Source organism: Borostomias antarcticus (genome assembly GCF_949987555.1).
Source record: "Borostomias antarcticus genome assembly, chromosome: 13".
Lineage (NCBI taxonomy): Eukaryota > Metazoa > Chordata > Actinopteri > Stomiiformes > Stomiidae > Borostomias > Borostomias antarcticus.
The window spans coordinates 8,946,761-8,965,329 of NC_140246.1; the positions used below are offsets into that span (position 1 = coordinate 8,946,761).

The 18,569-nt window shown below is 49.2% G+C and overlaps 2 protein-coding genes across 4 annotated transcripts; one reads left to right on the top strand and one right to left on the bottom strand.

The window, feature by feature from the left end:
• Positions 1-985: 985 nt before the first annotated feature.
• Positions 986-9,945, top strand: usp44 (ubiquitin specific peptidase 44). Of its 2 annotated transcripts, none has more exons than XM_084447618.1 (6): positions 986-1,043; positions 2,976-4,644; positions 5,504-5,747; positions 6,610-6,718; positions 6,828-7,069; positions 7,204-9,945. In XM_084447618.1, exons 2-6 carry the CDS (start codon positions 3,097-3,099, stop codon positions 7,326-7,328), a joined length of 2,268 nt encoding a protein of 755 aa, XP_084303744.1. In that variant the 5' UTR covers positions 986-1,043; positions 2,976-3,096; the 3' UTR covers positions 7,329-9,945. The 2 variants fall into 2 exon arrangements, with proteins under 2 accessions (XP_084303744.1, XP_084303745.1); XM_084447619.1 differs by having other exon boundaries at positions 5,504-5,702.
• Positions 9,946-10,189: 244 nt separating this feature from the next.
• Positions 10,190-17,568, bottom strand: LOC311316641 (methionine aminopeptidase 2-like). Of its 2 annotated transcripts, none has more exons than XM_084447550.1 (11): positions 17,376-17,568; positions 16,164-16,265; positions 15,914-15,976; positions 14,962-15,064; positions 14,130-14,291; positions 13,384-13,565; positions 12,500-12,594; positions 12,312-12,408; positions 12,071-12,174; positions 11,434-11,549; positions 10,190-11,251 (listed from the first exon to the last, which is right to left on the bottom strand). In XM_084447550.1, exons 1-11 carry the CDS (start codon positions 17,530-17,532, stop codon positions 10,999-11,001), a joined length of 1,434 nt encoding a protein of 477 aa, XP_084303676.1. In that variant the 5' UTR covers positions 17,533-17,568; the 3' UTR covers positions 10,190-10,998. The 2 variants fall into 2 exon arrangements, with proteins under 2 accessions (XP_084303676.1, XP_084303675.1); XM_084447549.1 differs by having other exon boundaries at positions 16,164-16,262; positions 17,376-17,538.
• Between the last annotated feature and the right edge of the window lie 1,001 nt (positions 17,569-18,569).

Sequence of the window (18,569 nt, forward strand, 5' to 3'; positions counted from 1 at the left end):
GAGCAAGAGATGGTGAGGGAGGGGGGTTATTAGCGTGTGTGGACATGACGGCTCAGAGACGGCCCCGGGCCAGAGAAGGAGAAAAACATTAGAGGTGATTCAACAGGAATCAGATGGCAGATCTTCACAGCGCACACATACCTGTCCCTCTGACTCACTCTACCGTCCTCAGTCTCTGACATAGCCTATACAGAGTACAGACACACCTTTCACTCACTCACTTACACAAACATCTGTGTGTGTGTGTTTGTGTATGTGTGTGTGTAAATGAGTAAATGAGAGAGCCCATTATGGTTTTAAAGTGAAGGCTTACAATGCTTTCTGACTATCCATCCACTCTTTTAACATTCCCCCCTGGAGCGAAATGTTTCCATATCATGCCAGCTGTTGACAGAGATCAGGAACACTGGGGATCTTTGAGTGATAGACCCAGAGCCTGACCCCTAGTCTGATAAAATCTACATAGCGTGTGCCATGAGCCCTCATTAACCAGCATGGAGCACTGTACCCTATCTCCCACTAAGAGCATATGGGGAGAGAGAGTGAGCCAGGGAGAGGGAATGAGAGATGGAGAGAGAGAGGGAATTAGAAAGAAGAGAAGGTGTGTGTGTGTTGGGGGGGGGGGGGGGGGGGGTGTTAAACCTATCTCTCAGGCCTATAATTTCTCTCACTCACACACGCACACATTTGATTATGATACAACACTGTCCTCTTGTGGCCAAATGGGAGACCAGCGGATTGCCTACTTCATAGCCTACTGTATAGTTATAAAGTTGTTTACATCTCTGATAAACAGGAATTTTCAGTGATTTTAAGTGACTGATTCGAGAGAGGGCTCCCCACCTCTCGGATAAGTATTTTTGAGGGTAGAAGGGATTCATTGGCTTTTTAGGTTTTGCCTTTTTGGAAATTGCCTGAGTGCAGCAGGGAACGTCACTCGGCTTGACCACCACGACGCGCTCGAGCCTGCACCACCACGCCACCAGGATCAGACAAGATGGCGAACACTTTAGTAACACAGGGATAAGTGCCGTGAATGATAGGTATGGTATTTCACATTTTGTAATAATCTTGGCAATCTGTTTCAAGTACAATGATTTCCATACTAATTTGCGAAGTGTTATACATGTTTACTCACAATTGTACACCCTGCGAGGTGTCGCTTTGATCATGTCAAGATTAGTTAGCTTTAGCTTAGTAGCTAGCTCGCTGTAGCCAATTTAACAAGGAGGGCAGGACTAATGCCTGGAACGAAAAGCTATGAAGGTTGTTAGCCTGCTAGTTATGTGTACCAACATGACGCAGTGTCTGCGTAACTATTTACTGTAGCTAGATAGCCTCTTTAAACTTGCCTCTAGTATATGAAACTCGCCGAATGGCCATTCGTTTATCTATACGCTCAGTTGTTTGCGTGATTTTAGCGAGCTAGAGCTATTGTCCTCATGCATGGTCCACTCATTCCAGCAATTACTTTGACCTCTGAACTTAGATTGGTATAGCTAGCTAACACCAGCGACTAACTAGTTAGCTAGATCAATGTCAAATTAACTTAGATAGCCAGGTAGCGATTTAACGTTAAATCAACTCGTTTAGTTGTGTTCTTGCCAGCGGGCTAGTTTGAGATGTGTTCATGTTGAAGGGCTCACGTTAGCTTGGTATTCCGCCAAACAGCACAAGGCAAGCAATGGCACCCTGGGCTCGCAGTGTTGTTGACTTGCCTTAAAGCTCGAAAACAATAATAGTTAGCTTGCTAGCTATCTAGTGCTATGTCTTATTCTCGCTAGCTACTTGTTTGGTTATCTAACCATTTTACTTAACATTAACTATGGGTATTATTCATTTGTAATAGTGGTCGGGAATGAGTAAGTGCGTATATAACGTTAGCTTGCTACTGTGGTCTGGAAGTGATCTGACTCGGTTAACTCACATGTTGCATCACACTTTCTCGTCTCTGTTTCGCTAGTTCGCTTGGGACAGTGTCACAAACTGTTGCCAGTGTATGTTTTGACTGGCAAACCCTTTCAGAGAAACGTATTTATATCACAGGGAGGCGGCTGTCTGGAATGGAACATGCACACACTTCATGTCGCCTAACGTTACTGGTAACCAAACACCTCCGGTCCCAAGGACTGGATTTTCTGCACTTGATTAAAAGGAGTAGTTTGGTATTTAGACTCAAGCACTGTTATATTATAAAGTTATTTACGATCATATACAACGGCCTAGCAGACTACGCTCTTGAGATATTAATGCTCTGGATTATATAATAAGCTGAAGAGTGCTAAGTCAGTCAGTTTTTATATGGACAATAGTATATAATTGTACATAACCTTATAATGGCTTATGGTGCTAAATACCAAAAGACTCCTCTAAGACAGTTTGCACACTTTCTGTTGCCTTTAATTGAGTGATTCTCACCATGAGTAATCTTTAGAGAACCCGTTTTTTCTCCTCCTCAACTACAGCTTTACCATTTAACACTTTTCTCCCCTTCCGTGATCATTTCTCAGTGTTTCTCCATCCTCCTTTTCCTAACTGTCCCTTTCTTCCCCCTCTCTCCAGTCTCTCTCTCTCTTTCTGTAAGGTTGCTGTTACACAAAGGGTTCTCCTCCCTCTCAGCTCAGCCTCTCTTTTGTTGGCCAGGCTGGCTTAAGTTCTCTTTGGTCCCAGCTGGGGGAGGTTGATGGAGTTGAGATCCCAGCAGCTCTCAAACCGGGGTACCCCCCGCCCCCCCGTGTTGAGCACATTTTCTTAGAGGGTACATGAGAATTGATCGATAAGGGAATTGCAAAACCTAATAGAATTGAGTAACCCATTTCATATTTATATTTTAACATTAACAATAAAGACACATTTAAGAAACCTATAATTTTCAATAAGCGACAGCCCTAACGACGCTGCTCTTTGCCCTTTGTCCAGCCTGTTCTCTGAGCCTGAACCCTCCCTGTCGTTTCTCCACCCCCCCCCCCCCCCAGATAAAACCATGCTGTGGGAGCCTCCTGTTTCTTGGCCCGCCGCGATCATCATGACGACCTGAAGCCGGTGTGGACAGAGACGCGCGCACGTGTCGAGCGACAGAAGGCAGGCGTGTGCACGATGGACAGGTGCAAGCACGTGGGGCGCCTGCGCCTGGCTGCCGACCACTCCATCCTGAACCCCCAGAAGTGGCACTGCGTGGACTGCAACACCACCGAGTCGGTGTGGGCCTGCCTGGGCTGCGCCCACGTGGCCTGCAGCCGCTACATCGAGGAGCACGCCCTGCGGCACTTCCAGCAGCGGCGACACCCGCTGGCCATGGAGGTCAACGAGCTCTACGTCTTCTGCTACCTGTGCGATGACTACGTGCTGAACGACAATGCCACGGGCGACCTGAAGCTGCTGCGGAGCACGCTCAGCGCCATCCAGAGCCAGCGCTACGAGGTCACCACCCGCAGCGGGCGCACCCTCCGCTCCGGCAGCCACGCCCCCGATGCCCTCTCGCCACGCGGCGCCAGCGAGCTGCAGCTGCGGGACGAGGACCGGATGTTCACGGCGCTGTGGCACCGGCGCCGCGCCCTCCTGGGCCGCGTGTTCCGCTCCTGGCTGGGCCTGACGGAGGCAGGGCGGAGGAGGGAGGAGGAGGAGAGGCAGAAGGAGGAGGAGGAGGAGGAGCGCCGGGCGGAGGCCAAGGAGAGGAAGCGCGTGACGAAGAGGCGCCAGAAGGAGCAGCTGGAGACCGCCCCGCCCAGGAAGAGCCGCCGGCTGCGCAGGCAGAGCCAGAAGGCCGCCGATGCTGCCGCCGCCGCGGCCGCCGCCACCGCCTCCCGCCGCCCGGCGGGGACGCGCACCCTCAGCGTCGCTCTCTCGCCCCTCCCCCCGCGTCCGCAGGTCCACTCCGCGCCTGCTGTCCCTCCCCGGAGAGGGCAACGCTCGAAACAAACCCCTAAGACCCTCCCCCCGGCCGCCCCCAAGCCCGCCAAACCCCGAGCGTCCTCCGCCCCGTCTCCGAGCGCCCGCCCCGCCTCCACCAAGCAGGGCGACTCGCCCCTCAAGCGCCGGCCCACTGTCACGCCGGGGGTGACGGGCCTGCGCAACCTGGGCAACACCTGCTACATGAACTCCATCCTCCAGGTGCTCAGCCACCTGCACGTGTTCAGGGAGTGTTTCCTGCGGCTGGACCTGACCCAGGCGCTGGAGCTGCTGGCCTCCGCCGTCCACGGCCAGCTGGTTGCCGCCGTCCCCGGGGGCCGGCCTGCCGCCATCGCGGCCCAGCGGAAGGGCCCCCCGGCGGGCTCCGGGGCGGGGCTTAGCGGCGGCGCCTCGCGGACGCGCAACATGGAGCTGATCCAGCCCATGGAGCCCAGCTCCAAGCACATCTCCCTGTGCCACGAGCTGCACACGCTCTTCCAGGTGATGTGGTCGGGGAAGTGGGCGCTGGTGTCGCCGTTCGCCATGCTGCACTCGGTGTGGCAGCTGATCCCGGCCTTCCGCGGCTACGCCCAGCAGGACGCCCAGGAGTTCCTGTGCGAGCTCTTGGACAAGGTGCAGCGCGAGCTGGAGAGCACGCACGTGCCGCCCGGCGGCGTGCCGCACACTCAGCGCCGCCTCATCAAGCAGGTGCTCAGCGTCGTCAACACCATCTTCCACGGGCAGCTCCTCAGCCAGGTGAGATGCGGCATGCGATAAAGCCGTCGTCCGTTTTGTACGTCAAGCCTGAGCTTCTCTCAAATGAATTTCGAGGCGGGGCGGCTGTGGCTCTGGAGGTAGAGCGGGCCGTCCAACGATCGTAGGGTCGGTGGTTCGAATCCCGTCTCCTCCCGTCCACATGTTGAAGTGTCCTTGAGCAAGACGCTGAACCCCAATGTCTCCCAATGAGCAGGCTAGCACCTTGCATGGCAGCTACTCTCATTGGTGTGTGAATGGGTGAATGAGAGGCCATTGTAAAGCACTTTGGAGAAATAGCGCTACATAAGTGCAGTCCATTTACCATTTAATTAGCTGTTCATAACTGCTGGTTCTCTTAGTGGGGGAACTTACTTGCCAATAGCTATAGGCTGTACATCAACAAATGACTCGCATGTCTTTTCCCCCAGTTGGTGGATGCATATCTTTCTTTACCACCCAGTTGGTGTATGTATGCATGAAGAGTTGAGTCCTCGTGGACGAAGGATGATGAGGATTAGGGATAGTGTGCTTGAGGGTGAGGACGTCTTCTTTGAGAGGATGAGGATGTCCACTTTGAGAGGATGAGATGTCCACTTATGAGAGCCTAAGCGCACACACTCACACCTGCTCTTGCTGAACAAAGAGCTGTGTGTGTGTTTGTGTGTGTTAAAAGTGTGTGTGTGGGAGGGGGGCAGTGTGTCATTAATGCTGAAAGGTCCTCAGACAGTTCGGTGCCTGTGCTTTGAGGATAAGCTCAGTTGCCTTTGGCCACGGTTACTCTGAACACTCTTCTCTTTCTTCCTCTTTCTCTCTTTGTCCCGTCCCGTCCCCCCCCCCCCCCCACACACACACACTCCAGGTGACATGTCTGGCGTGCGACCACCGGTCAAACACTGTGGAGCCGTTCTGGGACCTCTCTCTAGAGTTCCCGGAGCGTTACCATAGTAACAGCCGTGAGTCGTCGGCGCAGGTGTCGTGCCGGCTGACGGAGATGCTGGCCAAGTTCACCGAGACGGAAGCCCTGGAGGGCAACATCTACGCCTGCGACCAGTGCAACAGTGAGTCTCACACACAGGATGTGGACCGACGGCTATCAAATTCAGGTTTCAACTGTTGACTTGTTAACTACTACATTGCGAGGCTTACAATTGTTGACTTGTTAAAGGAACATGCCAACCTTTGGGGAAATTAGCTCATTTGCCCAGTCAGACAAGAAGATACACATACCCTTCTCTTCTCTGTGTGCAGTAGTCAGCATTGAGACCCGCGCCGTTGGCCTAGCTTAGCCGCAATCACTGGAAGTGGCTTGACCCCAGTCAGCCTAGCTCCCTCAAAAGTGACATACACTTTCAAACAACTCCAAAACCTATTTACATGATGTGACTTGTGTATTGACCACATGGTGAAATAACAAAGTTAAATGAGACATTATATTTTTCGAAGCAGAAACATACTGCCGAACCACTGCTCCCTTGTTGTCGGGGCTTTTGAGGTGCTGCGTGCAAAATCACTGCACCCAGACAGTGATGGTTTGACAAGAAGAAAATAGTTCCAAGTATGTATCTAATTCGAAAATAACAATGTCTCATTTAACATTATTTCTACACATGGTATACACACACGTCACAACATGTAAATAAGAAAGTTTTGGAAATTGGATTTCGTCACTTTTGAGGGCGCTAGGCTAACTGGTGTCAAGCCACTTACAGTGACTAAGCTAGGCCAATGGCGCGGGTCTCAATGCTGAGTACTACACACACAGAAAAGGGAAGGGTATGTATCTTCTTTTCTGACTCTGGGGAAGATGGCAAATAAGAATTTTCCCAAATGTTGGCGTGTTCCTTTAACTACTACACTGCAGGGCTTTCAATTCATGCCCTTATGTCTGTGTGATTGCCCGTGTGAATGTGGAGGTTAAGGGAGAATTTTTAGCACTGCAGGTTAACTGTCTGTCCATGTTTGCAGGTAAACGCCGGCGGTTCTCCTCCAAGCCTGTCATCCTAACCGAAGCACAGAAACAGCTGATGGTCCACAAACTGCCTCAGGTTTTACGCCTGCATCTTAAACGCTTCAGGTACTGACTTCAAAACGGTCTTGACCCCAACCACAAAACACTTCAGGGAACGTCTACACTTAATTGTTCGGTTAAATTGAACCAGTCTTTGATTGCGATTGGTCGGCAGGTGGTCAGGGCGGAACCACCGGGAGAAGATAGGAGTCCATGTCAGCTTCGACCAGCTTCTCAATATGGAGCCGTACTGCTGCCGGGACCCCTTACCGAAAGGCTCGCCCTGCTCTAGCCCCGACTCCACTGGCTCGCCATGCCCCCAGCGCTTCCTCTACGAGCTGTCGGCTGTGGTGATGCATCATGGGAAGGGATTCGGCTCTGGCCACTACACTGCCTACTGCTACAACACGGAAGGACGTAAGAAAAATTGCAATTTATTTATCTATCTACAACAGAGCGGTAAGGGGATGGCTCTGATACGCAAGTTGTTTATCACCCTTCTCTCTCTCTCTCTCTCTCTCTCTCTCTCTCTCTCTCCCCCCTCATCTCAGGCTTCTGGGTACACTGCAATGACTCTAAGCTGAATGTGTGTTCTGTGGAGGAGGTGTGTCGAGCCCAGGCCTACATCCTCTTCTACACACAGTGTATCACTCAGGACAAAGACCGGCCGTTATAGGACCAGGACTCACGCCGCCTCCCCTCTGTGACATCATCCACCAACCGAGATGATATCACCATCAGAGCCCTGTATCAGAATTATAATATATTACATGTTAATGTAGCAGCTGTCACTGCGTTTTTCATCAGTATCGCTTCCACGCTCACTTTGCCCACACTGGGTTTGAACCCGGGACCTCTGATTTACGAACACATACGACCACCTATCATAAACACCGTTTGAGCCAGCTACGTCACTGAAAAGCTAGAGATTCAGCGGTATGGGTTGGCGGTATTTATATTGAGGAGTGACTTTTAACCAGTTCAACTCTCACACTAGTATACGGCTCTGATCACAGCCAAACCATCTCGGATATCTCTCTCCCTCTCTTCCTCTCTTAATATGGGCATTTTACCTCCTCTTGGAGAGGAAGGATCCTTTGATCATATTTTTCTGAAAAGGAACAGAGTTAGGACTTTAAAACATGACTCAGCTTTGTGAATTTTTTTGTACATGGTGTTTATATGTTTTTTGTTTTTTTTATTAAGTGTAAAGACATGTCGATGACGTTTGTGTTTGATAATGTACAGGTGTATTTTATAAAGAGTTTCAGCCAAGGTGCGTCTGTAGCAACTGACTGACTTTGGCCAGACGTAACAACATGTAAGTGTCCTATCAGCAGTACAGGTGTATTCAGGTGGCTACCTTTCTACTCTGTGTGCTTGTTGATTGTAAAGTTGTCAATTGATTTAAAGGTCCCCTGTTAGGAAAAACTCACTTTTTCAGTGCTTGTGCACATACATTTGACAAATTGAAATTAGACAACCCAGTCTGTTTTTTTGGGCTGCCAAATTCAGAGAACATTCAATAATTCAAGTCATTCAGATTTGCCTCCTGTTCTGACTTCAAAATTAAACCACCCCTCGTGAAAAAAAAGTTAACTAACCATTCAGAAACGTCCTGTTGCGTTTGCATTGTTTGAACTTTTGGGGGCACGGACAGAGTTGGATGAGCAGGAGCTCATTTGCATTAAAGCTACAGACGGAAACAATCCGTTGAAAAGCACGACTGAAAAAAAGGGTATCGAGGCATGCTAGAATGCTTAATCTGAGTGGCATCTTCAGCAAAAAATATTCTAAGAGGTATTTTGGGGAACTCAGAGACCTATATCAACTTGAAAAGGAGCATAGTAGGGGACCTTTAAATCAATTGAATTGCATCTCATGGTCACTTTAGACAGTAGGTTAAAGGAACCTCAAAGCCCTTTGAACACAAAACTGGAATGTAGAATATTGCAACAGCTCATCTTTGCCGTTAACAACAACCATATCCAGACGGTTTGGTTTGGGCTAGAGCTATTGTAGTTTCAGCTAAACCCTTAGCTTAGCTGGAAATCAATAGCTTCCCTCCATAATACTTTCTGGCCTATCAGGAAGCAGACTTATGATTGGCTACTGACCTCAAGCCAAAGCATTGGGGAAATGTTTGAATTTTCCTTCAGCTTTTCCAAAAAGAAACGGTTTCGGTGGATATGTTCCTTGTCTTTGACCGAATGATTGGAATAGATAAAAGATATTTTGTAACCCGTTTCCAAAGGGATTTTTATTTTTATTTTACTACTACTAAATGCTGCCCACTGTCATCCCCAGAATGTAAATGTTTTGTGGGGCTGATGATGCTGTTTATAGTGACAATATGTAACTTGCGCTTGGAAACACCATCACATTGTGGGCTGCGAGGGTAAATTCTAGCCTAAGAATGTCCTGTGTTTCTGATTGAATCGCAGCACATGTGAACGTTTTAAAGGTGTGGCTCCTCTACAGGAGGCGGCACTTTGAGCTCCAAGCTGCATTTTATCTGAATTTTCTAAATTTCTATTGCAGAGCCAAAAAGTGGTCTGCAAAAATGGTTTTCACGGAGGTCCCCATTGACAGATCCCTAGATTTATCATAATATAGATATTTCAATATCCTATGTACTGTAGGTTTAAACCTCTTCTAGTATCATAGAAAAGTGCCCTTTGTTCAGATTACCTATTTTTATAGTTCCCACCAGAGGAGCAGATTTGACGCACCATAACGGAGACTGCGCAGAAGCAGTCCCACCCTGGCCAGCATTTAGAATATGAATGTATTTTTATACCCTCTTTTTCAGAGGTTTTGTTAGATTTGTTTTAACAAGGCCATTGACTGTTAGAGACTTTCTATTATAGTTTTATAAATATCTGACCCCGTCACCATCTGTATTGTTTGGAATCGCCAGCAGTGTAGACACGTCGTCCAGGAGATCTAGCGGATCACAGATCTCCAGTGTTTGTGAGTGTGTGACACCAGCACATGTGCCCTTTAATCTGGTCTGGTATCCTCCTGTAAGTGTGACATGGCTGGATAGATGTAACAAGATCATGTCAGTGTGTGTGTGTGTGCCTGTATTTGAGGGGACTCAATGCTGAGGATAATCTACTGTCCTTCGCTGCAATGCAGTTTCCCACTTCTGTAATTCACCTTTCGGGGGAGAATTCAAAGCACATTTCTACTTTCCTCACCTCAGTCCTCCCATGTGTCAGATGCTATCTGTTTTGGCCTTTTTTCCTCCTACTTCTTGGATGCGTGTGTGTACATTTATGGAAGCGATACTATGCAAATTACCTCAATTTTTAGGGAAAATTACCTCAATAAAAATGAGAATATTTTTACATTTTTCTAAAAAAGTACTTTGTGTTATTCTTGGTTGGGTTTTGGTTGTATAATTTTAATCAGTTAATTTGCACTCAATAATATTGAGGGAACTGAATTTTTCTTGATGCACCACCACTTTGGGATCGTCCATCCCCTCACTTCAGAGATCATTCCATCAGAAAAACAAGCAAGGAAAGCCAATAAGGAGAGCAAAATTATGTTTTAATCTTTTTTTCTTACAAAAACATTTCAGGGAATTTCAAAATGAAGCACTGCATCGGGTACATACGGTGGCAGCAGCCATTTCAAAGATATTTTACAAATATCAAAGAAACATACTGGAGGTGCGGAGCCCCCTCCTGTAGCAGTAGAAGCCAAACGTACAGCCGCTCCCTCCCTCCACCTCAAGCTCATACAGGTGAAACTGGTAAAAACTTTCAGAAAAGTGATTCTGACAAGCAAGTGAGCCGGCCCTGCTGAACTCCAGGTAACAAGTCCCTGGGGAACTGATACGTGCACTGAGGGCCCCTGGAGGAGGTCATAGCAAGAGGAGAAGCATTCTGAAATCCTGCATCATCAAAGAGGGGCAAGAGGATTTCGGGAGGTTTATTTTATTTATTTAGCTTCAGATACTTGTTTCAATACTGGAGGGCATTGTGTAATGTAAGAAGTTGAAGATCTAACATATAGTTTGACTTTCCGTTGGATGTAGTAAGTTGCGGTTGTCACCCTGGAAAACAAATTGTACAAAATTCAGCCGCTGCTAAGAAAAGCCAGTCCCTCCCTCCGTGCACACACTAAAGTTGCTGTAAAATGCATTGTGGGTAGAACTCGACAGCAGCATTTTGTAGCCTTCGCTGCTGGATGGGGGAGAGGAGAGACAAAAGTCAAGGTCCTGTATCAGAGACTCAGTTCCTTTAAAAGAGTGCAGGTGATGATGGTTCTGTTTATTCTCTGTAGAAGGGGGGGGGGGGGGTATTGAGAGGCACGTGGGGGGGGGGGGGGGGGTCTCAGTAGTCGTCCCCCCGGCTCACGACCTCCTTGCACGTCGGCCTGAGCAGGATGGTGTGCTCGAACTGGGCCGTGTAGCAGCCCTTGGAGTCACAGAGGGGAGGGTAGGGGTCCACGATGCCCAGGTCACACAGGTTCTTCAGGGCCATCAGGTATTTGCTCTCTCCCAGACGGTCCAGCCAGCGCCGGCAGAACGCCAGAGTGCCGAAGTTATCGTTGATCACATTCAACAGGTGCTTCGCCCTGGGGAGCCTGATAGAGGGAGGGAGGGACAGAGAGAGACAGAGACAGAGACAGAGAGAGAGAGAGAGAGAGAGAGAGAGAGAGAGAAAGAAAATGTCAGTGAGATATTCGCTGTCGAGTATTAGAATTTACAACACAACACAACCCCGCCCCCCCCCCCCCCCCCCGTCCCGACAAACACACACACACACCTGATTGGGACGTGTCCCACGTCAAAGTTCTTCATGTAGTGAGAGCACTCCATGTCGTCATGTACCACGCCCTTCCCTGTGCTGCCAAATGTCTCGATGGCGTACACTTCTCCCTCCTGGGGACAACACAAGGTCAAAGGTCAGGTATAGGACATTTATTAACCCAATTAGAAACATAGTTGGCCTTCTTTATGAACTTGCTGTATACTGTATAAACACTATATCTCAATAATACATAGAACCCTAACGGGATGAGGTCGGATTAGGCACATGTTGGATTTGCTCATCTATCTGTGTGAGAGTGTGGCTGATCTTAGCCATCCCTACAGACAGTGTAGGTCGAACATAGCTCACTTACTGGTCTCTCCTTCTCAAGGTGGTTTTCACTGAGCCTCAGCCTGGGTTATTAACTTGTCTGTGCATGACTGCCCTTATCTGGCGCAACAGAATCCAAATACGCGAAACCCCACCCAAATACACAAAACCCCACCCAAATACGCAAACCCCACCCACCTCAAGACAGACACTCCGGGCAGACGCTTAAGTGACAAAGCGTTTCAAATAAATATTTAGACCCGGGGTCTGAAGCGCACACGCGCTAGTGAGAATCACGGTCACCCTGGTGACAGGAACGCACCTCCATCCTGGTGGCCTCTCCTCCTTTGACAATGGGGACGGTCTTCCCCGCGTGTATCCTGTACTGGCCAATGGAGTGACCGTTTAGGTTTCGGATTGGTTTCACTAGAAAGGAGGCAATAGAAAATTTAACAAGTTAAGAGTTATTTTTATGTGTGTGTGTGTGTATCTATCGCTACGAGACAGTAATTTTGTAGCTCTATGTAGTACTTCATAAAGTAACCGTGAGACTAAGTAGGTACCTTGGTATGTTTTGCCGTCGATCTCCACCTCGTAGGACTCCATCACTTCCTGGATTGCCTCTCCGACATCACACAGACGCACGTCGATTCCAGCACACTACAGGGAGACGGTGTGGTCAGTCTCACAACCCCATACAAAAAGCAACAGAATCTATGGGCCGTGTGAATAACAGGCGTGAGCGCCGGACCTTGATTCCAGTATTGGTGGCGTCTCTCACAGCCTCCAGCAGCTTGTCGTACTTTGGGTTGAAGGTGACGGTGAAGGCACAGTCAATGATCCGCCCTGGAACCACACACTGTTTAGAATGAGTGGTGTGTGTGTGTGTGTGTGTGTGTGTGTGTGTGTGTGTGTGTGTGTGTGTGTGTGTGTGAGTGAGAGATGACGGTCAATGATCCACCCTGGAACCAGGCGCTAGCGGTTAAGTGGGGCGTCCTACTGTACAGGTCCGATGGGCTGTCTCTTTAGAATGAGCTGTGTGTGTGTGTGTGTGTGTGTGTGTGTGTGTGTGTGTGTGTGTGTGTGTGAGAAAGAGAGAGAAAGAGAAAGAGAAAGAGAGAGAGAGAGAGAGAGAGAGAGAGAGAGAGAGAGAGAGAGAGGGAGACTGTGACTGTACTATGGGTTAAAGGTGCAGTAGGCCGTTTGTGATTTCCTGTTACACTTACGAAAAAAATTGAAAAATGCAACCGACAAAATCCCCACCCCTCCCTTCAACAGCACTCCTCCAAACTGGGAGAAAACAAATGACACTCGCTAGGCAGGGCAGAATGACAGGCAGGTAACCCATCCAATCATTTCAAGTTGGCAACTCAAAATGACATGACTCACTCCTGCGACTTCCTGCCACTTCCACAGACTACGGATTTATTTCATTTTCGTGTCAGAGCACTTTAATTATTGATTGCTGTTGGGAAAGTAATGGCAAAAAATACACAGCAAAAAGTGCTTCTGAGCCAAACCACATACTGCACCTTTAAGTGGAGCGCGCTACAAGTTCGACAGGCTCTCTTTAGAATGAGCCGTGTGTGTGATAGACACTGTGTGAGTGTGCGCGCGCGTGCGCGTCAGCCTCACCGTTGATGTGCGTGCCGAAGTCGATCTTGCAGACATCGTCGTATTGCAGCACGGTGGGGTCCCCGGCGTTGGGGGTGTAGTGGGCCGCGCAGTTGTTGAGGGAGCAGCCTGTGGGGAAGGCCAGGCCCGCGTTCAGCCCGTTCTCCTTGATCAGCTTCCGAGAACAGCCCTCCAGCCGCTCGCTGAGAGAGGGAGGGATGGAATGAGAGAAAGAGGGGGGGAGATGATGGATGGAATGAGACAGTGAATACTGAGGTAACTAGGCCATCTCAGTCAGTCAGTCAGTCAGTCAGTCAGTCAGTCAGTCAGTCAGTCAGTCAGTCAGTCAGTCAGTCACTCACTCACTCAGTCACTCACTCAGTCACTCACTCAGTCACTCACTCACTCACTCACTCAGTCACTCAGTCACTCAGTCACTCAGTCACTCACTCAGTCAGTCACTCAGTCACTCAGTCACTCACTCAGTCACTCACTCACTCACTCACTCACTCACTCAGTCACTCAGTCACTCACTCAGTCACTCACTCACTCAGTCAGTCAGTCACTCAGTCAGTCAGTCACTCACTCACTCAGTCAGTCAGTCAGTCAGTCAGTCACTCAGTCACTCACTCACTCACTCAGTCACTCAGTCACTCACTCAGTCACTCAGTCACTCAGTCACTCAGTCACTCAGTCACTCAGTCACTCAAGCACATGCAGGGACGATGATGATGGTGGTGGTGGTGGTGGTAACGAAGAAGGCTCACCAGATGTCGATCATGGTCATGCCGGGCTTGATCCAGCTGCGGACGTACTGGCGGACCTGCCTGTGGGCCTCGGCCGCCTGTCTGAAGTCGCTCCACACCTCCTCGTTGGCCTTGTCCAGCACCCGCTTCTCATCGTTGGTCGTCCGCCACGCCGCACTGCGACTGCACCGGAGGGGACAGCAGAAGAGTTAACGCACACACACACGCACACACAAACTGTGCCAGTGAACATGACTTATCAGACACATGCTACGTTCAAATATGCTTCCTGTGTACTTCTCCACGAACGAATGCCGTCAATGGGGATCAAGTGTCCGCCAGAGTAAATCTACTGAGAAGAGTTTTACATCGTTCTGAGCCTAATGTCATATTAAGCCTGAATAATGAACCTGTATGCGAGTGAAGTGCTGTTTATGGCACAAACAGGCTGCTTTAAAAGATCCCATTCCTGAGGACAGTCGCTGGCTCCTACCAGGCACCTGTGATTCGGTGAGTTTACTGTCAACAGTGTCCAACTAGGGCCCTCTGCCGGCCTTTACCACTAGATTTTGGGGGGGGGACTTCAAAATGGGAGAAAGATATCTTGCAGTGAAGGATCTCTGAAGACAGACAACCCTCCCAACAAATCGCGAGCTTATGTAGGCCAAAAGCGGTCTCCTGTACGGACACAGCCGGACGCAGGTGTAGTATGTCACTCAAGAGTAGGACAGGGGAGCTGCCACTGTAATATTACACAGGACTGAGGAAAACAGAAGGTTGTGGACACCTACCACACTGATAGGAGTGTGTGTGTCTGTGTGTGTGTGTGTGTGTGTGTGTGTGTGTTCCTTACCCATCCTGTAAGTTGGGGTATTCACACTCTTGTCCGATGGGGAAAACTCCACTCGGGTACAGCTCACAGATGGGCACAGATGGAGGGTCAGTCTGAACTTTGGCTGTGAGGGAAAAACCAACAACAACATCAACAACGTTTGTTCAAATGGCTGATTATAGGTTGGGGGGCCTGGGGTGTAATCCCTGAGGTGACACACTATGCTAGGCCAGGGCAGGTAGCATTGGGAAGCTGGGGGAGGGAGAAGGCAGGGGGAGAGAGACCGAGGACGGCAGGGTTACGCTCCAGAGTGCAGCAGCATGGCAGAGAGCCAGAGCCTACTGCATCCCATAGATCCCTGCACTACACCAGATCATCTCTCAACTGCACTGCATCCAATGTACATGTAAAATATCTCTGTATAGGGTTTTGAGCACCTGGAAAGGCGCTATACAACACAACTTTTAATGTGGAATTATGCCGCCTACTACTTACTGGGTTCCCACTCAGAATTTCCATGACCTAAAGAACTGCGGGAAGCGGATAAATGGGCGGATAAATAGGCGCTGGAATATCAAGTAAACATAACAACCACTCACGCAATATGGGAAATGCGTGAAATAAACCTGAAACACCTGAAAGAAAAATACTGCATGGAAACTATGATATTTTGTAAATGGCAACTAAAATGTAAACATGTTTGCTACAAACTGAATTCCCTGATATTCCATTTTCCACATTGCCCGCAAAAATTATCAAATCCCCTGACTTTCCATGTCTGGAATAGACTTTTTAAAATTTCATGATATTCCAGAAATTCCATGCCCAGTGGGAATCCTGTACTTATTGCGTCTGTTCTGATTCCGCTCTACACATGACTCCGCCGCACTCCTACTAGAAATGGTACAGTCCTACTACACATGGAACAGTCCGGCGCTGTAGGACTACGCAACATCGACAGGCTGAGACTCACATCCTTTCTTCTTCTTTTTCTTCTTCTTCTTCTTCCCAGACGCGTTCTCTCCATCATCGCCATCTGTGGTGAGAGAAGAGAGCCAAGTGACTTACTGTGATGTAACTACGGTTCTCTCCTACTTAGCCCTCTGAAGTTATGAGAGTGAGTGAGTGTGCAGGGTGTGTGTGTGTTGTTGATGAACTGTGCAGAGCAGTCAGTAAGAGGAAGCCTGGTGCTGGTGCACCATTGGTATATTAGAGTCTCGTACCTTCCTCTCCATCCTCCTCTTTCTCCTTGTCCTCCAGAGCCTGCTTCTCCAGTTGCTTGGTCACATCAGTCACCCCATCCCCCTCTACCTCGGTGCTGACTGCTGCAAACACACACACCCGCACAATCATGTTCACATACGGTGCAATTATATAAGCACAAATAATTAGTGACCACAACTGGATCAGAAAGCAGAGGGAGGCCTAGAGAAGAGGGGCGCTGGGATATCGATTGTGGCTGGTGCAGGGAAGCAAATTGTATTTAAGCACAGTGGAGCAAAATGTACAATTCTAACGGGAGCAATCGTCATGGACAGTATGTGTGGGACACGTGACTTGGCAAGAGACTGCACGCTGGTGCATTCCTCTGGAACAGTGCATGGGCATTCTAGAATTAACAGTGAAGCACCGATCGTCCACTGCCAAAACCCCGTAGAGGTTTTAAATGCTAAGTGCACCACATGAACAAAGTTACCGATGCATGTGTCCTGGAAGATCATCACCCCATTGTTAAGATTCATGCTGTTGTCAACACCAAAGCAACCAAGCCAGCTACCTAGATATTAGATGTCGGTCTGCGGGCAGCCAGCAGAATGAATCCTGCTGTTTGTGGAACCTGTCACGCCGGTATCGGAGTTTTGACTCGCTCTTGTATTCTTAGAAAAGCAGCTAGCAAGATAACGTTAGCTAACTAGGCTAGCGAATCTGCCTATTAGCTAATCAGTAAGTACAAGTTATTTAAAACATCGCGAACCACAATTTTGACTTTAATTAAACGCTTATCAGCTACCAGTCGTATCACAGTAAAATATAATTCCACCTCACTGCCTTAGGGCTTTAAAAGTTAAGCTGTATCGTTATAGCTGTCAAGCAGCATTACCCGTAATAACGTTACATTATGAAACGGACAAACTTAGCTGGAAGCTTGCTCTGGGGGGGGGGGGGTACAAATCTGTTTGTGTGTGGGGGGTGGGGGGGCATTTCCAACTATTGGAAGCAAATCGTTAACGTTAGTTATGTCTTTTCCGTCTGTTCAGGTTGACACTGACAGCTCTGCCTCGTGTTCGTGTCTTTCAGTCCTACTCCTCCATGCTTCTGGTCTCTCTGGTCTGATTTGAGTGCGAGCAAGGCGTGTTCCAGAAGGCCGCGCACGGCTCAGCCCCACACTGCTCTGCTCCCCGTCCGCCCCAGCAGGGCTGGAGCTCGCCTCTTACCAGAAGCCGCCGACTTCTTCTTCTTCTTTTTTTTCTTCTTCTTAGCTGTCTCCTCGGATGGGTCTGCCTCGTCCTTCTCCTCGGCCTCCCCGTTCAGGACGCTGTCCTCCTCGGGCTTCTGCTCCGGTACCTGCTGCTCCTGCACCACATCCGCCATGATTGCAGGCGCTAGTGGAAAAGGAAGCGCGGTGGGTTGTGGGAGCGCTGAGAAACCTGCCGAATCAGCCTGCGGGTCACACCGCGACCGTCCACTAGATGGCAATATTCGCATAATGTATTTGATGAAATTGAGTTATTTATTTGGAGTCCCTGAGCCTTTTCTTATTTATTCACAATCACAACACTCTTAGAAGCAGATCATCTCCTTAGATGGCATACTATTTCACCAAAATAGCACTCCGGGGGGCCGGCTATAGCAAGGCCAGTGCTTCCGTTTTCATTACTGGTGCTTTATAATCTAATAAGGACAGGAAGCCATCCTGTGACCAATGGCTCTGTTGAGGACAATAAGTTGAAGCATACTGGGCGGCTGTCTGCCCACATAGTACATTATCTCTCTTGTTCTCTCTCTCACTCACACACACACACACACACACACAGTCAGTAGCATTGCAAGTGTCCTCAGCTAGGGGCTCTTGTCGGTTCGTCTGTCATTACGCTGTCTAGTCTACAGTCAGACCAGTGTTTGTGAGTTTATCAATCACGGTCTCAGTTTGAAATGTGCTCATGTTACCCAGGGAGCCTGAGAGGACCCGGGGGGGGGGGTGGGGGATTAGCCTGAGAGGCCCAGAGGGGCTGTTTGGTCTACCCCATACCCTCCACAAGCTCTGTTTCACAAACACACACACCACTACTACTTCCAGCTGACATTTGGTAAAGTGGGGAGGTACTGGAGGTTGCTTTCTCACGTGAGGCAAGGGGAGCCCCAGCTGTCGTAGGTCAGACAAATGCAGAACTTCATTAAGGGTATCAGGTGACCCTCACGCTACCCCCCCTCCCCCCTTCCCCAGGGGCCAGGGTCAGCCCCAGAAACCTGAGATTAACCTTAAAGCGGCAGAGAGACCGAGAGAGAAGACACAAACACACAGAAAGCTGCAGAATGGCATTTTATTTCACAAATGAACTGTATGCTGGACAGAGGGATGGAACCAACATAACACACCCCAGGGAGGGGGGAGGAGGGGGGCAGGAAAA

Bases quoted from the DNA above. Each gene is read 5' to 3' on its own strand.
- usp44 (XM_084447618.1), top strand. From the start codon at position 3,097: ATGGACAGGTGCAAGCACGTGGGGCGCCTGCGCCTGGCTGCCGACCAC. The intron at 4,645-5,503 runs GTGAGATGCGGC...CACACACTCCAG, and splicing joins ACGGGCAGCTCCTCAGCCAG to GTGACATGTCTGGCGTGCGA. The intron at 5,748-6,609 runs GTTTCAACTGTT...CCATGTTTGCAG, and splicing joins CCGACGGCTATCAAATTCAG to GTAAACGCCGGCGGTTCTCC.
- LOC311316641 (XM_084447550.1), bottom strand. From the start codon at position 17,532: ATGGCGGATGTGGTGCAGGAGCAGCAGGTACCGGAGCAGAAGCCCGAG. The intron at 16,266-17,375 runs GTAAGAGGCGAG...GTGTGTTTGCAG, and splicing joins GAAGAAGTCGGCGGCTTCTG to CAGTCAGCACCGAGGTAGAG. The intron at 11,550-12,070 runs GTGCGTTCCTGT...TGTTGTCCCCAG, and splicing joins GAGAGGCCACCAGGATGGAG to GAGGGAGAAGTGTACGCCAT.